This window comes from Callospermophilus lateralis, chromosome 16, assembly GCF_048772815.1.
Source record: "Callospermophilus lateralis isolate mCalLat2 chromosome 16, mCalLat2.hap1, whole genome shotgun sequence".
Taxonomy (NCBI): Eukaryota; Metazoa; Chordata; class Mammalia; order Rodentia; family Sciuridae; genus Callospermophilus; species Callospermophilus lateralis.
This window is the reverse complement of record NC_135320.1, coordinates 11,386,685-11,403,830: the sequence shown is the minus strand read 5'-3', so window position 1 is coordinate 11,403,830 and position 17,146 is coordinate 11,386,685. Positions and strand designations below refer to the sequence as shown.

Here is a 17,146-nt window from a genome sequence, read left to right as displayed (position 1 = left end):
ATGCCCAATCTTTGTCCTAAAAACAAGAAACTAAAACTTTTTCATGCAAAATAGAAGCTGGCATAAGATACTCTATACAGTTAAAAAATTAAATATTGGTTTTGAATTAGAAATTCTGAATGAAATTTAGGCTCACCAATAAAGAGTAGATTTCTATAGATCTCTAACATCACATCTCCATATAAAGTCTGCTGAGAAGGGTCCAGGCATTTCCATTCCTCTTCAGAAAAATCAATGACCACATCCCTTAAAGTCAATGGTTCCTGAAATAAAAATGAATAAATACATATCACATAAACCATATGATTAATGACATAGTATTTAATTTCATACAAATTTTAATGAGAGTTAAAAGAGGTGGCTTTCACATTTGGTAGTGATGTCAACCATTCAATAAGATACTTTTTTTGTGGTGCTGGGAATTGAACCCAGGGCCTTGTGCATGAAAGGCAAGCACTCTACCAACTGAGCTATAACCCCAGCCTCAATAATTCATTATGAGCAGTAAAATTGGTGGATAAATTTGGTATAATAAAACCCAGGGAGCAGCACATATGAAGCAAAACACTGAAGCAAAAAAATGAAAAAAAAATCCAACGTAATTCCAAAGGATATATAACAGTTGCAATTAGTTATTGAATATTCAAAAGAAGCACAACTAAACAAAGCAATGATACTTGAGACAGGCATAGCAAAATTATAAGTAATAACTATACTCATATAACAGTGGTCACCTCAGTGTGTAGAAGACATAAGAGATCACTAAAGAACACCAAAACTTTCAACAGTCCACATATTTATTTGAATGGTTATCTCCAAAGTTGTCTATCTTCTCATTATTTAAATATACCATAAATCTTACTATATTTAAAAAATTACGTTTACTTCTGCAGACCACAACATCACAACTCACTTCTAAAACAATAAAATAAAATTTTTAACTATCAAACTATTACAAAACACTTAGGTACTTGGGTCAACTTGAATTACATGGCACAAAGTTATAACAAAAAAAATTTAAAAAGCAAATTAAGTGAATAGACTGTTAGTCTCTCAGTTCATAGGAAAACTGACACATCAGGTTTAACATTCCCAGATTTATAAAACCACTCTCACTGTGAAACTGTATCCTCACCTGGTTCATTTCAAAGTAGAAAGTGAGAGAATACTAAGCAGTTAAGAAAAAAATTCTGAAAGGTTCTGGCACCCTAAACGCCTCCCTGACAGCATGGAAATACTCCCTTTTCCAGGGTGTCACTTATCACTAGTGAACCAACACAATACATGAAGTTAGTTTTACATTCTGATCTGTGATGTCTTTCTTCTGAAACAACATTATTATTATTATTATTTTAAATTAGAGATGTAACCCAGGGGCTCTCTACCCCTGAAATGCATTTCAAGAAGTTTTGATTTTTTTTTTTAATTGTGATAAATGGGCTTACAAAGTTGCTTAGGGTCTCTAAATTACTGAGACTGGACTCAAATTTACTTTCTTCTTACCTCATTTTTTCCACATCACTGTGATTACAGGTTGTGCCACCACTCCTGACTCTGCAACCACTTTTGATACCAAATGTGCAAACAACAACCAGTATTTCAACAATTAGTAGTTTAATAATTCAATTCTGATACCATCTAGTACAGATCCCACAAGTTTGGTGTTATGCCTATAATTTTATTACCTGAAGTGCCAGTTTAAAGCCACAGAATAGAATAATATTTATACTTATGATTCATTTCCTATAAATTAGGGGTCTCTAAATCTACACACTCAAGTTACTTATTCTGATAAAAAAGAATACACTTATGTATACCAGCTTCTTATAAATTATATAAATTTGGAAGTTGACAATTGAAACCTTGCATAAAATATAAAAAATGTCAGAGGAAAGTGGGACACTATATAGGCCATTTTAGGAAATAACTGGTTGAAGATATTACCTCCAATTTTTTTCTGTTCTGCTACAGAAAAGCCCCCTTCCCAATATGATTTAGAAGATCCTCACTATTTTAAATATGTTGGTTCAGATACTCATTCTGAATATTCCCATTGTTTTCCATAAAAAAAATTGAACACTTTTACATTCAGGGGCAAGAACAAAATATTTGTCAAAAAAAAAAAAAAGTGAAGCTTAAGTCTCTCCTTTATGTGAAACCCTTAGAATATTGAGCCATCTCACGTCAGCCCAAAACAACATACACACAATTTTCTTAAAACTCCTAAGTATTCGTTGGCTTCAGGGTAAAGGATACTTCATTTGGAATTTTGATTTATTTTTTGGTATGGGGGCATTCTACAACTAAGATATATTCTAGGCCTTTTAATTTTTTTTTTTTTTTTTGAGACAGTGTCTCACTAAGTTGCTACACTAAGCTTCAACTTTGATCTTTCTTTCTCAACCTCCAGGTGGTTGTGATTACTGGCATGTCCTAATATTCCCAGAAAGATATGATTTCTAACCTCCTTTGGTTCATTTTTCTTTCACCATATTTATTTGCTATTTCTTCTAAAAAGAAACCCTTGACAGCCTAAGATTTTGGATGCATCCATATCTTATGTTTGATGAATTTGAAGTATTGCAATGTAGATTTACAAAAACCAAAGCTGCTTATTACCTATCTCTGAATTTTTCTAATCTGACATTCTAGAAATAGCCCCACAGAAATGAAAATTATAGCCACAGATACAATTAAGATCTTACTTAACTTTCAATGATGCTCTTTTACAGGCTTAAAATATTACCTTAGTTTGAATACAATTTTATTTGAAATTTGACTCTATCTTTTCTCTTTGGAAACTTTTTAAAAATCTTTCAAATATTAGTGATAAATTACATTTTATAGGTAATAAAAATGTTAGAATAATTGAGAGATGCTCAATCCACCATCCTATTTACTTAAATATTTAGTTACCACCCCAAACATGAGGCACTACATTAAATCTTTCAATTAGCATATAGTGAGTTTTTCCTTGAAGACGTCTGCACGAACACACTAGGATATATATATATATATATATATATATATATATATATATATATATATATATTTTTTTTTTTTTTTTTTTTTTTTTTTTTTTTCCTAAATCCTTGCTACAGTTTTTTCTCCTTTCAAATTCTGGCACATTATAATCAACCTTCCCTAGATGAGTAAGAAAACAGAGGACAAAAATCATATTTGCCTTTCTTTTCAGTTACAAAATCAATGGATTTGAGCAGCAATGTATTTTTGGGGAGCTGAACCTAACATTTGGAGAAAATAATATTAATATTCTAATATTTTATCTGTATACATGAAACCTATAAAGGATATTTTTGTACTCTCTAGAGTATCTTGAGTATTCAGCTCGTCCAACAAGGTGCTCCATTCCCTGACCACAAGCTGCTCTGTAGGAAGAGAGGATTACACACAGGTTGGTATTCTCTAGGTAATTTAATATGAGAGCTGTGGGCACTTTGGGTTAGCTTCATGCAATTTTTACACTATAGCCACTCAAAGACATGGCAGATACTTAAGAGGCATCACACTCTAAAGTTTCTTAAGGGGACCCTAAACTTGCTATCTATGCTTATGAAAGACAAATAAACAAAGGGTTCAAAGATGTTTTTAATTTTAATACTAAAGATTAAACTCAGCAGTGTCTACACAGTGAGCAACCATCCCCTCCCCTTTTTATTTTTTATCCTCTTGCTTCAGCCTACTAAAATGCTGAGATTATGAACATGCATCTTCACACATAGCATTAGGTACAAATACTTTTTAAAGAGTTTTATGTTATAACACCATGTTCCTCTCATGTAAAAGTACAACCACACACATATGCACACACACACTCACTCACTTTTTAAAATTCCATCCAAAACTAAGGAAAAGATGAATTAAAACTATGTGCTATTTGAAATGTTCCAGGGAACCATACTTCATAATATAGTGAATTAGCTGAGAAAAGATGACATTTAGGAAAATCATGCTTACCACACATTTGGAAAATACACTTAAAAAGTGGGCGCCACCTAGTAAGGAAAAAGAAACTGAAAACTCCTTGCACCACAGCTCCTCCCAAATATGAATTATTTACATGAGTCAAAATCCTCATGTCCTGATCCTGTCTATAACATCCACTCTGAAGGGGTGTAGGCAAGAAAATACAGAGTTACTTTCAGGCCAGGCAGAGGTCACCAATCTGGAACAGGACAAAAAGTAGAATCCTGACTGTCAAACCCATTCTTAGGACCAGAGGTGGCAGTACATTGAGCTTTATCAAATTTAGAGTAGGGTTAAAAGATTACAAAGGTGATCTCAGGAAAGCCTACGTTCTCACAATTAGTTCTGACTACTTTTACTCAGCTCCTTTCTTCTGTTTCATAATGCCCAGCCTGCAGACATATCATTTTTTAAAATACTGTAGGGCCTGGGGTGGTGGCTCAGTGGTAGACTGCTTGCCTAGCATACATGAGGCACTGGGTTTGATCCCCAGCACCACATAAAAACAAACTAATGTATCCACCTACAACCAAAGATACATAAATAAATAAATATTTTTTAAAAATAAAAATACTCTAGACCCTGAGAGTTAGAGGGAAAGGGCCTGTGACAGAGCTACCCAGGCATCACAAAACCTGGAGATGGATCAAGAGATTTATCTGAGACAGAGATGAATTATCTCCCAGATTTTGAAGCTTACCCTCTATTCTTTGGTTGTTGCTCTGATTCAATAATTATCACCCCAATCACTTCTGATTGAATAATTTTTACCTGAATAGAAAAAAAACACCAACATCAGACCCCTCTGCATCTGAGTGTCAGGTGAAACAATTTCATCTAAGGCTGTAGGACCCAAAAATAACAAAATATTAATTATATTCCTTCTCAGACAGAGCCTTTTATGTGCAAGAAGATCTGGCTGTACAATGGGACATAAGTATTTAATGTTGAATATAATGTCATATCAATTATCAGTGACAATAATGCCAATGACAGATTCACAAATGCAAATAAAATAGTGAGAATTACTTTACATTTTTGAGTTTCATAACCTTCATACTCTGGCTTAATGAGGCTTTTTTGTTTGTTTGTTTGGTTGGTTCCAGGGATAGACCCAGTAATGCATCACTGAGGATCATTTCCAGTTTTTTTTTAATTTTTATTTTTTTTTGCCAAAATCTCACTAAGTCTTTGAGGCGGACCCTAAGCTTGCGATTAACTTTCTTTAGTTTTCTGAGTCACCAGCATTACAGGTATGCAACAACACACTCAGCTCTTGTTCAGGAATTTTGAGGCACCTAGATTTTAGATAAAGTAGATAATATTCTATAGCATTATATTTGAAAAAAATAAAATGATAAGTATGTGTGACTGAACTTTCAGATGTCGTAAGTAAAACAAATAAAATAAATAATTATAATAATTTATAAATAAATTTCTATAAATTATTATAATTATAAGACATCAAAAATAATTGGTACTTTACAATAATTTGTTATAAAATAACTTAAAATTTTTTCTTACATAAAATTATGATTATAGTTTCTAAGAAAATTATTTATATTTTAACCCAATATATCCATAATTTTATTATTCTATATATCAACCATGAAAATTGTTAGCTAACTACATGTATTTTTCATTAAACTTTCAAATCTCACACTTCTTTCCACTTCTAATACTTCTCAAGGTAGATCAGCCACATTCCATGAACTCATTAGCCACATGTGGCAAATGGCTGCCACATCAAAAGTATATATTTGAGTGCTGTGGAAAAAATTGAATGAATGAAACCCTCCTTTCTTATCAAAGGTGAGTAAACATGTCTTCCTTAACAATATTTCTCCTTTAAATCAAATGAGAAAGAAATAATATTTTTAGACCCAGGAGGGTGCTATAAGATAAGAGTTGCCTAAAGTAGGCCATAATTCCAAACTGATAACTGTTACAGTAACTTTTCATATGTTAGACAGCAAACAACAGATGATGCAAATCCAGGGGGAAGTGTCCTCATGTCTTCATTTCTGTCTACACCTTGAGATTAAAATTTAGTTGTGAACAAAAATATTAAAACTTTTTTTTTTTTTCCATTAGGCCTTCATCCTAGTGATCCAGCTATGGTTGTCTGGTTTATCTTTTGTTCTAGAGTATGCTGTGAGTTAAAGTACAAATAACATTTTCATGTCTACATGCATTTTGGCATTACTCAAAATTATTTTATAGATCTTTCAACATTAAATCAAGAAAAATAAATTCAGTGCTTCTTCCATGCCTAAATCTATGCAGTTAACTTGAAATTATCATGTTTTGAATTCTGGCTTCTTGTTTCTATTAAATGTATTTTAAGCTATCAAGTATTATGAAGCTATCAAGTATTACAAACTACCAGCAAACTTACTAATTCATGATTCAAATGAACAGTTTATGAGTAAGCCAAATTTAGACTGGGTTTATCTGGACTATTCTGATTTCAGCAGAAATTTTACAAGCATATGCTCTGCTATTTGACATGGTTACCCTATTCCTGGAAGACAGATGGCTGTCCACTGTGGTCCTTTCATTCTCATCCATATGGCCTCTTCTTCATAAACCTAATATGAGCTTCTTCTTCTTAAGATGGTGGGGTTTACAAAGATAAAAACTGGAAGAATTCAAGACATTTTAGGTTTAAGCACAATACCAGTACATTTTCATATTCTCTCTCTACTACTGGCTGTAATATAATAGCAGTTTTTTATTCACATATTGGCAAAGAGATACTGCCTCTTGATAAGGACAGCTATAAAAAAGTATTGCCAATTTGCTGGGATACAGGGAAGAATATGGAACTGGAGATTTTTTGCATTTTATACTTTTTTTTCTTTTCATGTAGAGAATATTTGTATGTCTATTCTAAATAAATAAAATTTTACAATACCACAGGTACTAAGAAGCTATTCAGGTTTTGAACTCAGAATCATAACTGTCTGTCTCAAAAACTCAAAAGATTTTCATAGGCCACAATAATCATGCAACATTTCTAGGGCTATTACTACAGTTTAATTGATAGAGTGCTTGCCTTGAATGCAAAAGACCCTTGGATAAATTTCCAGCACCATAAAAAAAAATCATATAACTTTTCTAGGATTCTAGGAACTGAAGAATTACATCACTGCTATAGAAGCACACTTTTTAGTTTCATATCCTTTACAACTTTTTACTATTCAAATACTTTCAAGAACACTCAAGTTTTTTGTTTTGTTTGTTTGTTTTTTAATAGAGTATAATTTGGGTAAATCAATGTGGACTATGTTTTGAAAATAAAGCTAAATGATTCATTTTCATTTCTCACCACGAGATAACAGTAAAAATGTGCACAACACACAGTATATCTTCAACTTAGTTTATTCTTTCTTTTTTTTTGGTGTTCATAGTCTACTTATAATTTTGAACCTAGAGTAAACCTAGACATTGTTTTTATAAAATAGTTTCTTGATATAAAAGCAAGAGAACAAGATAGATCTACTGAAAAAAAAATACTTCCTCCACTAGCAGTTGGACTAAACACCTGAAGATTTAAGAAAATCATCCTTTTATTTTTTTTCAACATGGCAAATCTGTTCTCTATAAACCCCCACATGAAAGGCTGAAGTGGGCAAATCCACACAGCACCCAAGAAAGACACACAGAGCTAACTGGGAACCAGTTGGGAACCAACTGGGAACCAGTGGTTTCCAGTTCTGACTTAAGTGTACAGTCACCTGAAGCTCTTTAATTTCAAAAAGAAAAAATTGCATTAAAATAATGTAATCCATATCCCTGGAATTCATATCTCTGGAGAAAAACTCAGCCCTCAGTGTTTCTGAAAGACTGGAAAGAAATTATCTTGTGTAGTAAAACTAAAAACCACTACTTTAAATTAACATCTTTTAATAAATGAGTTGCAAAGACACATAAGATATATGCTAATGAATTTAGCCACACAATTTTTCAGTTTTTTTGTTTTGTTTTGTTTTTAGCTATGAAAAGTACTTGTGATAATCAACTAACAAATAGAAAAAATCTTAATTTGAATCAAAATCCTGGAGATTCTTTTTGATAAGTTATTTGTATTACAGCTTTATGTTTGAGGTGAGTAAGCACATTATGGCAGGAACAAATGGCATAAAATAGCACCAGGCATCAACAATTTGTTTCAAGTACATACTCTACAATAAACTAAACAATTCCCAATATGCTTTATCCTTGTAAAGTTTCCACTAAATAAAACAACCTTAGGAACAGAACTCTAATACATGGACCATTATGAGGCAGTTATTTAAACCCTGCACCTGTATTGTATTATTGATATCCTTTGTATACACTGATCTTTGATAGTAATTTTTGCCCATTCAACTAAGTTAAAAATTACTGCTAATACACCAGGCACAGGACATAATTATAAGTGCCTTCATCATGAACCACATCATTTTATCAAAGAATTTAATAGGAGAAAATTATTAAAGAAAATTTGTTAAGCCATGGGTTGTGTTGCATGCCAATAATCCTACAATGAAGGTATCTGGTACTGCTGGATTGCAAGTTCAATGACAGGCTTGGGAACAGTAAGGTGTCATTAATATAATAATTATTGCTTATATTATATTAATACAATAAGTATTGCTTTACCACTGAGATATATATACTATATTACTATGTATATATAGATAGATAGATAGTACATATATCTCAGTGGTAAAGCAATACTTACTACTGTTCCCTGTACTGAAAAAAAATTTAAATTAAAAAAATGTTTACCACATTGTTGCTGAAAAAAACAAACAAACAAAAAAACCCAACCAACCAACAACAACAACAACAACAAAAACCTTATGCCCAAGTGTTAGAACATGGAGAAATGCCTGATAATAATCAAGTATTAAAACAGAAAGTGAACCAAATTGAGATTTGTACTGAATTGCAAATTGTTGCTAGTATTCTGCAATACCTAATTATTTCACAAACATAACATTTAAAATTTCCATTAAAGTATGATGCACATATAAATATACATAAAGCATTTATGTAAAGCTTCAGAAATTATTCAAAAGTAAACACATTTTGAATCATCCTTGCTCAGGACAGACTAAATCAGTGTTTCCATTTATGATCCCAAAAAGCAAAGAGGTTCTTATTAACTACCATGGGAATACTTTATTACATAAATGTAAAATGTATATAAGTACATTTTACCAGTTACCCAGTTTTAATACTTGCTTATTACCAGTTACCCAGATTTAATACCTCCTTATTATATGCCATTTTAAATTTTTCTAAAGTTTTTAGGAAAGTAAATTCATGAATGGTTCCAAAGTCACTGAACACTACACAATAAGGCGTATAGAGATCCTTTAATACCCCTGGTGAAAACTCTAAAACACATTAGAAATGAAAAACAGTTCTATGTGACCATTCCAAATTTAAGATTTCACTCTCAAAATTTTATCTACACAATGACAGCACACTTTAGATAACATTCAGCCAGAAATTCATGACATAATACACATTAATCAGAAGCCCAAGTGCATATGCTTTGTTGACTTTTCCATTTTATCTAAAGTTTCCTATTTTTACACACTTCATTTATGAGGACCTTGAAAATATCTACTTTTTAAGTTCTGTTATTACTCATTTGAGGAAAGAACAAAATTAATATAGCAAGAAACATAAGGAAGCTCCTTTTATATATCTTACTTTCACCATATTAAAAGCATTGGTGAGAATCTCACAAACCTACAATTTAGAAACAAAAAAGCAAGACCATTAAAAAGACACAAATACATCCACTCAGAGAAAGAAGTGAAAGAAACATGAACCAGTAAATTTCCTGTTCTCAATTAAGTAGATGACAGAAGCAATAAAGAATTCCTCCAATCTTTAAAAATAAAAATAAATATTTCCAGAAAGTTTGTCAGAATCAGCCCTACACCTGTGAACACTGCAGAATATAAAATACATTCGAAAATATTTTAGAACAAAATACTTTATAAAGAATAAGTAGTGAGAAGTTATAAAAAACATAGAATATTTCCTAAAGTCACATCTGCAGTAAGTAGAAGTTAAGAATTTAAAGGAAAAAAAAATTAAAATACTGAAGAGTTTGAAGAATTTGCTTTATCAAGCTGTTTCTGTTTCTGAAAATATGGTAGGCAGCTTTCAATAATAATTTGCAAATATATTCACAACCTGGACAACAACTATTTATATTTGATACCTACCACTTTAGCATGATTCTAGATTCTCATTGCTACTAAAGGAAATATTCACAAATATAACAGTTTAAAATAATAAAAAACTTATTCTCTTATAGACATGTTTTTATTATCACAACAGAGGATTAATATCAAACTATTAGCAAAGCCATACTTTCCCCACAAACTCTGGAAGAGAATCATTTTAGCTTCTCATGGCTATTGGTCTCTTTTCTGTGGTTACAAATGTTTCCCTTCTTTTTGTAGTAATGCAGACTTCAAAAGAGTAAAGAGAGACAAACTATCTGTATCTTTATCTATATCTATCTATCTATATATACATATATATGTATGTAGTATGTATGTATATGTGTGTGTGTGTGTGTGTGTGTATATATATATATATTTATATATATATAAAACATTTGTAACCACAGAAACCACTTAATTTTTAAAACCTTTCCCTGTATATTTCCATGGATTTATGTATCTAAAGGGCATTTTTTAATATTTTAGAATGAGGAACACTCAGTTATCAAAGCTAAAATATAAACTGGGAGAAAATACTTGCAAAGTACATATGTAGAAAAAGATGATATGACAGAATTAAAGTCCAAAAGTGTATGTTATAGAAAAAAAAATTTCTAAATTCATTTAATGAAAGAAGAAATATTCAACCATCACATAAATTTACAAAAAAAAAAAAAAAAGAGTATAAATCACTACTACTAAGACAATATTCAAGCAAATTCACTATTGCATACCAGTCAGAAAGGAAAACATGAAAGAGAAAGACAAAAAAAAAAAAGATTGAAATTACAAACTTGCTAATTTATTAGAATTGTCAAATTCTTTTCTTTGCCATGCAAAAATTTAGAGCCTTGTGGAAAACTGATTTGGTACTACCTAAATAGGTATACCTTGATGAGTCATCAGTTCTATTCTTGGACAACAAAATATTCTGAATGTTTCAACAGGTAACTGCCACTGCAGTTTTCATCATGAAAATAGACTGCATCTGACTCCACCTTCCACCTTTCAGATTCCCATGAGCCTATGCCCAGTCCCACAGCAATGTCAGAGTAAAGCTTAAGGAATGTGGCATAGTTGAGAATCAAGGATCTGAACATGGACACAATGGAAAAAAAAAAGCAAACTAGAGAGAGTAGAAGAAAAAGTGGTGAAGGAGTAAAATAATGGATCTGAGGAGAAAGAAGAAACTGTTTATTAGATGAGAAAAATGTTCATCCCAACTAGGAGAAAACAGGAAATATTGTGGCAGCATAATATTTATCCCAGTGGCCTCATATTTAGAAATTCCTAAAAACCAGAACTTAATGGTGTAATGGTGTAATCAAACAAGTATGCCACACATCTGGCTTCCTGCTCCTACCAGAGATGTCACACTCTTTTTCTTTTAAGACTTCTAATTTCTTCCTCTCCAGGCACTGCTCATTCAACTTAAATCTGCCTATTGCTCCACTTCTAAACCTGTTCCATCTGAGCTCCCTCAGATTTTCTCCAGTAACTCATATCTAATCTTTTTTTTTTTCTTCAACCCATTGCACCAATCCTTATGCTCTGGTAACCTCTCATACATGAACTCTTAATGCTCCATCCCTGACATTTTGAGCTGCCCTTCCTTTTTCTGGCTCCTGAATCACCCTCTGATTTGATCCACCAACAAACTTTAAGCATAATTGGTGTAAGATTTTGTTTCCTACACAACGAGCTACATATTTTACTCATTTTTTGTATAATTAAATAAGTAAATGGTCCCACTCCTGTATATTTATTTATTTTAAAGAATAATACATTAAAAAAAAAACAAGTTGGAATGAAAAAGTTGAAGTTACCACTAGGGTGATGGGAGGGTACAGTGAAAGCAAGAGGACATGAAGCTGTTCTCTGTAGCATCATTAATGTTCTATTTCTTAATAGAAATAGTAGTTACATAATATGTTCCACTTGTAATAACTCATTGATCTGTAGAGTTTTGATGCTGATCAAGTATTTGAATCATTAAATTAGATCAAATTAATTTCACAAAAGGTGATGGGGAAGAGACTAAAAAAGGGGCAGTATAAAATACTTTGGGGTAATGAATGAATTAATTGGTTATTGATATGGTTTTATAGATGTGTTTGTATATCAAGAACTAAAAGTATACACCTTAAATAGATATAGTAATTAGGGCAATAGTAATTAGCACTCACATGCATAAGTCCCTGGGTTCTATTCCCAGGACCAAACAAAAAAAATTTGTAATTTTTTTGAAAATTTGTAAATTTGTAATTTTTTTGAAATTAGACACATTTTGAAAAATATGACTAAGTTATGATTAGAAAGAAATTACACTATTAAATTATTAATTAAAAATAAAACTAAGAATTCATTAGCTATATATTGGTCTCTATATTTTGAGAAAGTCAATTTTTATAGGTAGAGAGTAGAGGAAAAATACTAACAAAGAAGTAATATTTAAACATATTAACAGTTAATATAGCATAGAAATTAGGAGTAATTCCAAATGTTGCATTGAGAATACAACTAAAATTAAAAGAATTCTGGTAAATTTCACAAGTAGAATTTTTGTATTATTTATGTATTATATACTTTTAAAATGTATGGTGTGTATAATGATGCCTCATTTAATGATGTGGATGCATTCTGGAAAATACACCATAAGGTGATTCGGTTATTTTGCTCTTGATGCAGGGTACTTACATAATTCTAGATGATATAGACCACTATATACCTAGGTTATTATTTAGCCATTAGAGTACATAAAACATATGATTATAGGATTTAAAATGAGCTACATATGTTACTTATTTTTTTGTATAAGTAAATAAATCAATCATCAATATAGATCTCATAATGAGGTGAAAAATTAGCCCTGTGGAACTAAAGACAGAATATTTAAAAAGACTCTGGACATTTAGACAATGATAAAACACAGAAACTGAACTACAATAAAGGGAAAAAAAATGAAAATGCTTCCAAAGAAAGTTGCATAAAAAATGGAGTATCTGAAAAACAAACAAACAAAAAATGTCATTGTATCATTTCCTGGTATGACTTAATAAAGCATTCACTGGTTAAAAAAATAATTTAATATAAAATAAAAATATAAAAATGCAAAATTTTTACCAGAAAGAGATTTATACAGTATATCTAGTGGTGGGTGACTATAAAACCAGCTACTTAGAAGGAAAATGAAGAAAAAATTCAAAATCAAGATCAGCTTAAGCATCTTAGTGAGATGCTTACTCAAAATAAACTTTAGACAGGACTGTAAATGTGTCTGAGTAGTATGGTACACCTTTCTTTAATCATCTAAAATAATAAAATAATAATGATATTAAAAGACAGAAGTATGGTTGTTTTTTTCAAAGTTAAATGATACCTTTATAGCAAAACAGAAAATAATTTAAATGCAATTCATAATTATGATTTGATATCATTACAGGGAACAAACTGAAGTAACAAATTGGGAAAAACTAATTGCCTCACATATGACAAAATATATGTCTCAAATATGAAAAAGGAGAAAAAGAGGCTAGGGCAAGAGGATTCCAAGTTTAATGCTAGTCTTAGCAACTTATCCAGGCCATAAGCAAATTAGAGGCCCTTTCTGAAAATTAAAAAAATAAAATAAAAAGAGCAGGGGATGTTGTACAGCATGCCTGATTTTTGAACTGGGTGCCAAAAAAGTAAATAAATAAAATAAAAAATTTTAAAAATGTCAAAAACAGAGACTCAAAAAAAAAAAAAAAAAGTAAGAGCTATTTATGGTGGCACATCCCTATACTTCCACCAGCCAGGATACTCAGAAATAAGATCCCATTCTCAGCAATTTATTGAGGCCCAAAGCAATTAGTTGAAACCATGTATCAAAAGATAATATTAAAAAAAAAGATGTAGGATGTTGTTCAGTGGTGAAGTGCCTCTGAATTCAATCCCCAGTACTAATAAAAGGCAGGGAAGAGAATTCAATAGCCACTTTTTAAAAGGAAACATAGTGTTCAATAAGTATAAAATAGCTCAATAGCTTTAGTAATTTGAAAATGGAAATTAAAATCATATCTGTGAAACAAAATTAAATAGTATCAGTAAACACATGGAGCAAGTAAATTCTCAGGAACTAAAGAGAGTGTAAAAACTGTTATTTCTTTTAAGAAATGGCTATTGAAAATACATGTTCATACCCCAACAGAAGCATATGCTTATAAAAATTACTGCATATCTGAACCACAATAACATATAAGGATATGGCAGTATTGGTCCAAACAGATAAAATCCAGGACATGGAGAAAAGGCAATGTACACTGAGAAATATATAATGAGAATAGGATTAAAAAGACAAAAGTAATACAGTGATAAAAATGATTTTCAGAACCCATTTTCATCATAATACAACCAGTTTGACAAATATGTGAGTCATCACATTATTTTATGTAGATGTCACATACATGTGATATTTTGCATTCATGCATGTATAAAAATATGTAGAGTTTGAGAAAATAAAAATGTAAAAAAAAAAAAATCGAAGACTTTATTATACACAACATTGTGTACATGGTAAAACTCATCAATACCAAGATATAAAATTCTCCTAAATCTACAATATCACCTCATTAAAATGTTAGCATATTTTACTTTTAGTGAGATAAGTGACCAGAGAAAAAATTCTAAAATTCATCTGGAATGTTGTATGTTATACATGAAATCAGCCCCCAAATTCTGAATTAAAAGAAGAACTTATTTTACAATAATAAAAACCAAGGAATCATAATACAAAACAAAATCCATAGCTGAATGTATATGTATGTAAAACTTTATGTATACTTAACAGAAATTGAAAGATCAACATAAATCTAAACACCTCAAGAGCAACATCACATGTGAATGATTGACATGGCCAAACCTAAAGAAAGATCAACTTGGGAATAGTTTGTGTATACCTTCACTTGGGAATAGTTTGTGTATACAATCTGCAAAGCACTGGGTTAAAATTCCAGCCCAACTATAGAAGGCATATCTTAAGGGAAGACAATGTTGGGGATATAAATGAATAGTAGCTCCTGACTCTCTCTCCATCCATGAATATATTAAATGGAAATGTTATGTTTCAAGTTTCTCATAGGCAAAGTAAAAAAATGAATTGAGAGATTTATATAAACAGTACAACTGGAAAAATATCTGCCACTTGATGATTTTAAAAAGCTAGGGTAGACTTACACCTCAGTCCAGCCTTAGGCAATGTGTTATGTAATTGGAACAGAATTACCAACAGCCAGTACTGAGAAGAGGAAGATTGGTACCATATATATAACACCCTACCTCTAAACAGTTTCCTGTGCTTTAGATCTTAATTGTGCTTCTGCTGAAGAAGGATCTTCACATTCATAATACTAAGAATACAGAAAAAAATGATAGTTATCTATGTTCATGCAGGGGCATCCATGTGCTTAAAACCCTGGGATCAGGACAGAGAAGTTAAATCACAAATAATTTGGTTTATGCATTTATGGGTGTTCATCACACAAAGAGCTACAGTCTCCAGCTTGCCCCTCTAAAAATTCCATGACAGCCAATTTTTCCCAGCAGGAAAATTTTTCTTCACTGACTGATGTAATCTCTTAACATTTCCCATTCAATGGAAGAAATTAGTTACCTCACATATTAAAACAAACAAACAAACAAACAAACAAACAAACAACAACAACAACAACAAAAAACACTCTGCAAAAGAAAGGTAGGAGGCTTAGGCAGGCGACCCCAAAGAGAAAGCTATTCCAAATGCTCAAGTTTTGGGAATGAAGCTTTACTACTGACCATATGCAAATCTTCCCTAGATCACAAACTATTGGTTTTCCAATGATTTGCAAGCATCTCAATGGGCTGCTAAAATCTCAAGCAGTAGTTCAGAGAAGGGGTTTTTAGAAAGCACATACAGTCGTTAATTCCCAGAAAAGGTTTCCACATATTCTCTCTGTGGCTACTTGACAGTCTGGACTCTAGAATCTTCCATGACAGATTTGATGCACAAGTTAAAAAGTGGACACTTGTATACTGAGCACACATGTTAGAGTACTTTTTGTCACCATGAATGGTTGCACATGCCTGTAATCCTAGCAGTTTGGAAAGTTGAGGCAGGAGGACCATGAGTTCAATGTCCAGCCTCAGAAAAATGAGGCACTAAGCAACTCAGTGAGACCCTGTCTCTAAATAAAATACAAAATAGGGCTTGGGGTCTGGCTCATTGGTTGAGTGCCCTTGAGTTCAATCACCAGTGCCTACCCCCCAAAAAAGAGAGAGAATAGCTTTGTCAACAATCTAATAACAAAAAATGTCAAGAAACTACGGATATGTGAAAAAGAAAACACTTGCCCACTGTTGATGAAAATATAAGTTTAGGAAAGTCATTTGTGAAAATAATGTAGACTCCTTGAACTATTTAAAACAGAAATAACATATAACATGGTTAAATTAATTCTGGGTGTAAATTCAAGAAGTTAAAATGAGTAAGTCAAAGAAATGACTGCATGCCCATTATCATGTAGCAGTATTGTTAGTAGTCAAAGAAAAAAAAAAAAAAAAAGACTTCAGTGAAGGGTGTCTCAGGAAATTTATTTCAGGTACAGAGCATCCACTACTCTCCAGGTAATCTCCACACTATATTTCAGACTGTTTCCTCTTGTCAGGAGAGGACAGAGATTCAAATGGGCTATACACTCCAAAACTATATAGACATGACAGCTGTGGATACCACAGAAACAACTGACACAGGAGAAAGTATGAGATTGACATGAGGACATATCATCCTGCCAAGTCTAAAATGGGGAATCCCCACTTAAATACATTCCAATAAGGTATCTCTTTCTATGAAAGAACAAGAGAGGACAAGAATGAACATTTAATCGCAAAATATCAAAAGATTCTTC

General features: G+C 31.7%; 1 protein-coding gene and 1 non-coding gene across 2 annotated transcripts in view; both read right to left on the bottom strand.

Annotated features, from left to right (window-relative positions):
- Positions 1–17,146, bottom strand: part of LOC143381772 (uncharacterized) — an 83,149-nt gene that overhangs the window by 9,168 nt on the left and 56,835 nt on the right. The window contains exon 4 of the mRNA XM_076835412.1: positions 137–263. Coding sequence (XP_076691527.1) covers positions 137–263 — 127 coding nt within the window. The remainder of the gene's footprint in view (positions 1–136; positions 264–17,146) is intronic.
- Positions 408–481, bottom strand: Trnae-uuc (transfer RNA glutamic acid (anticodon UUC)). The gene has a single exon. It is a non-coding gene; the product is annotated as a tRNA-Glu (tRNA).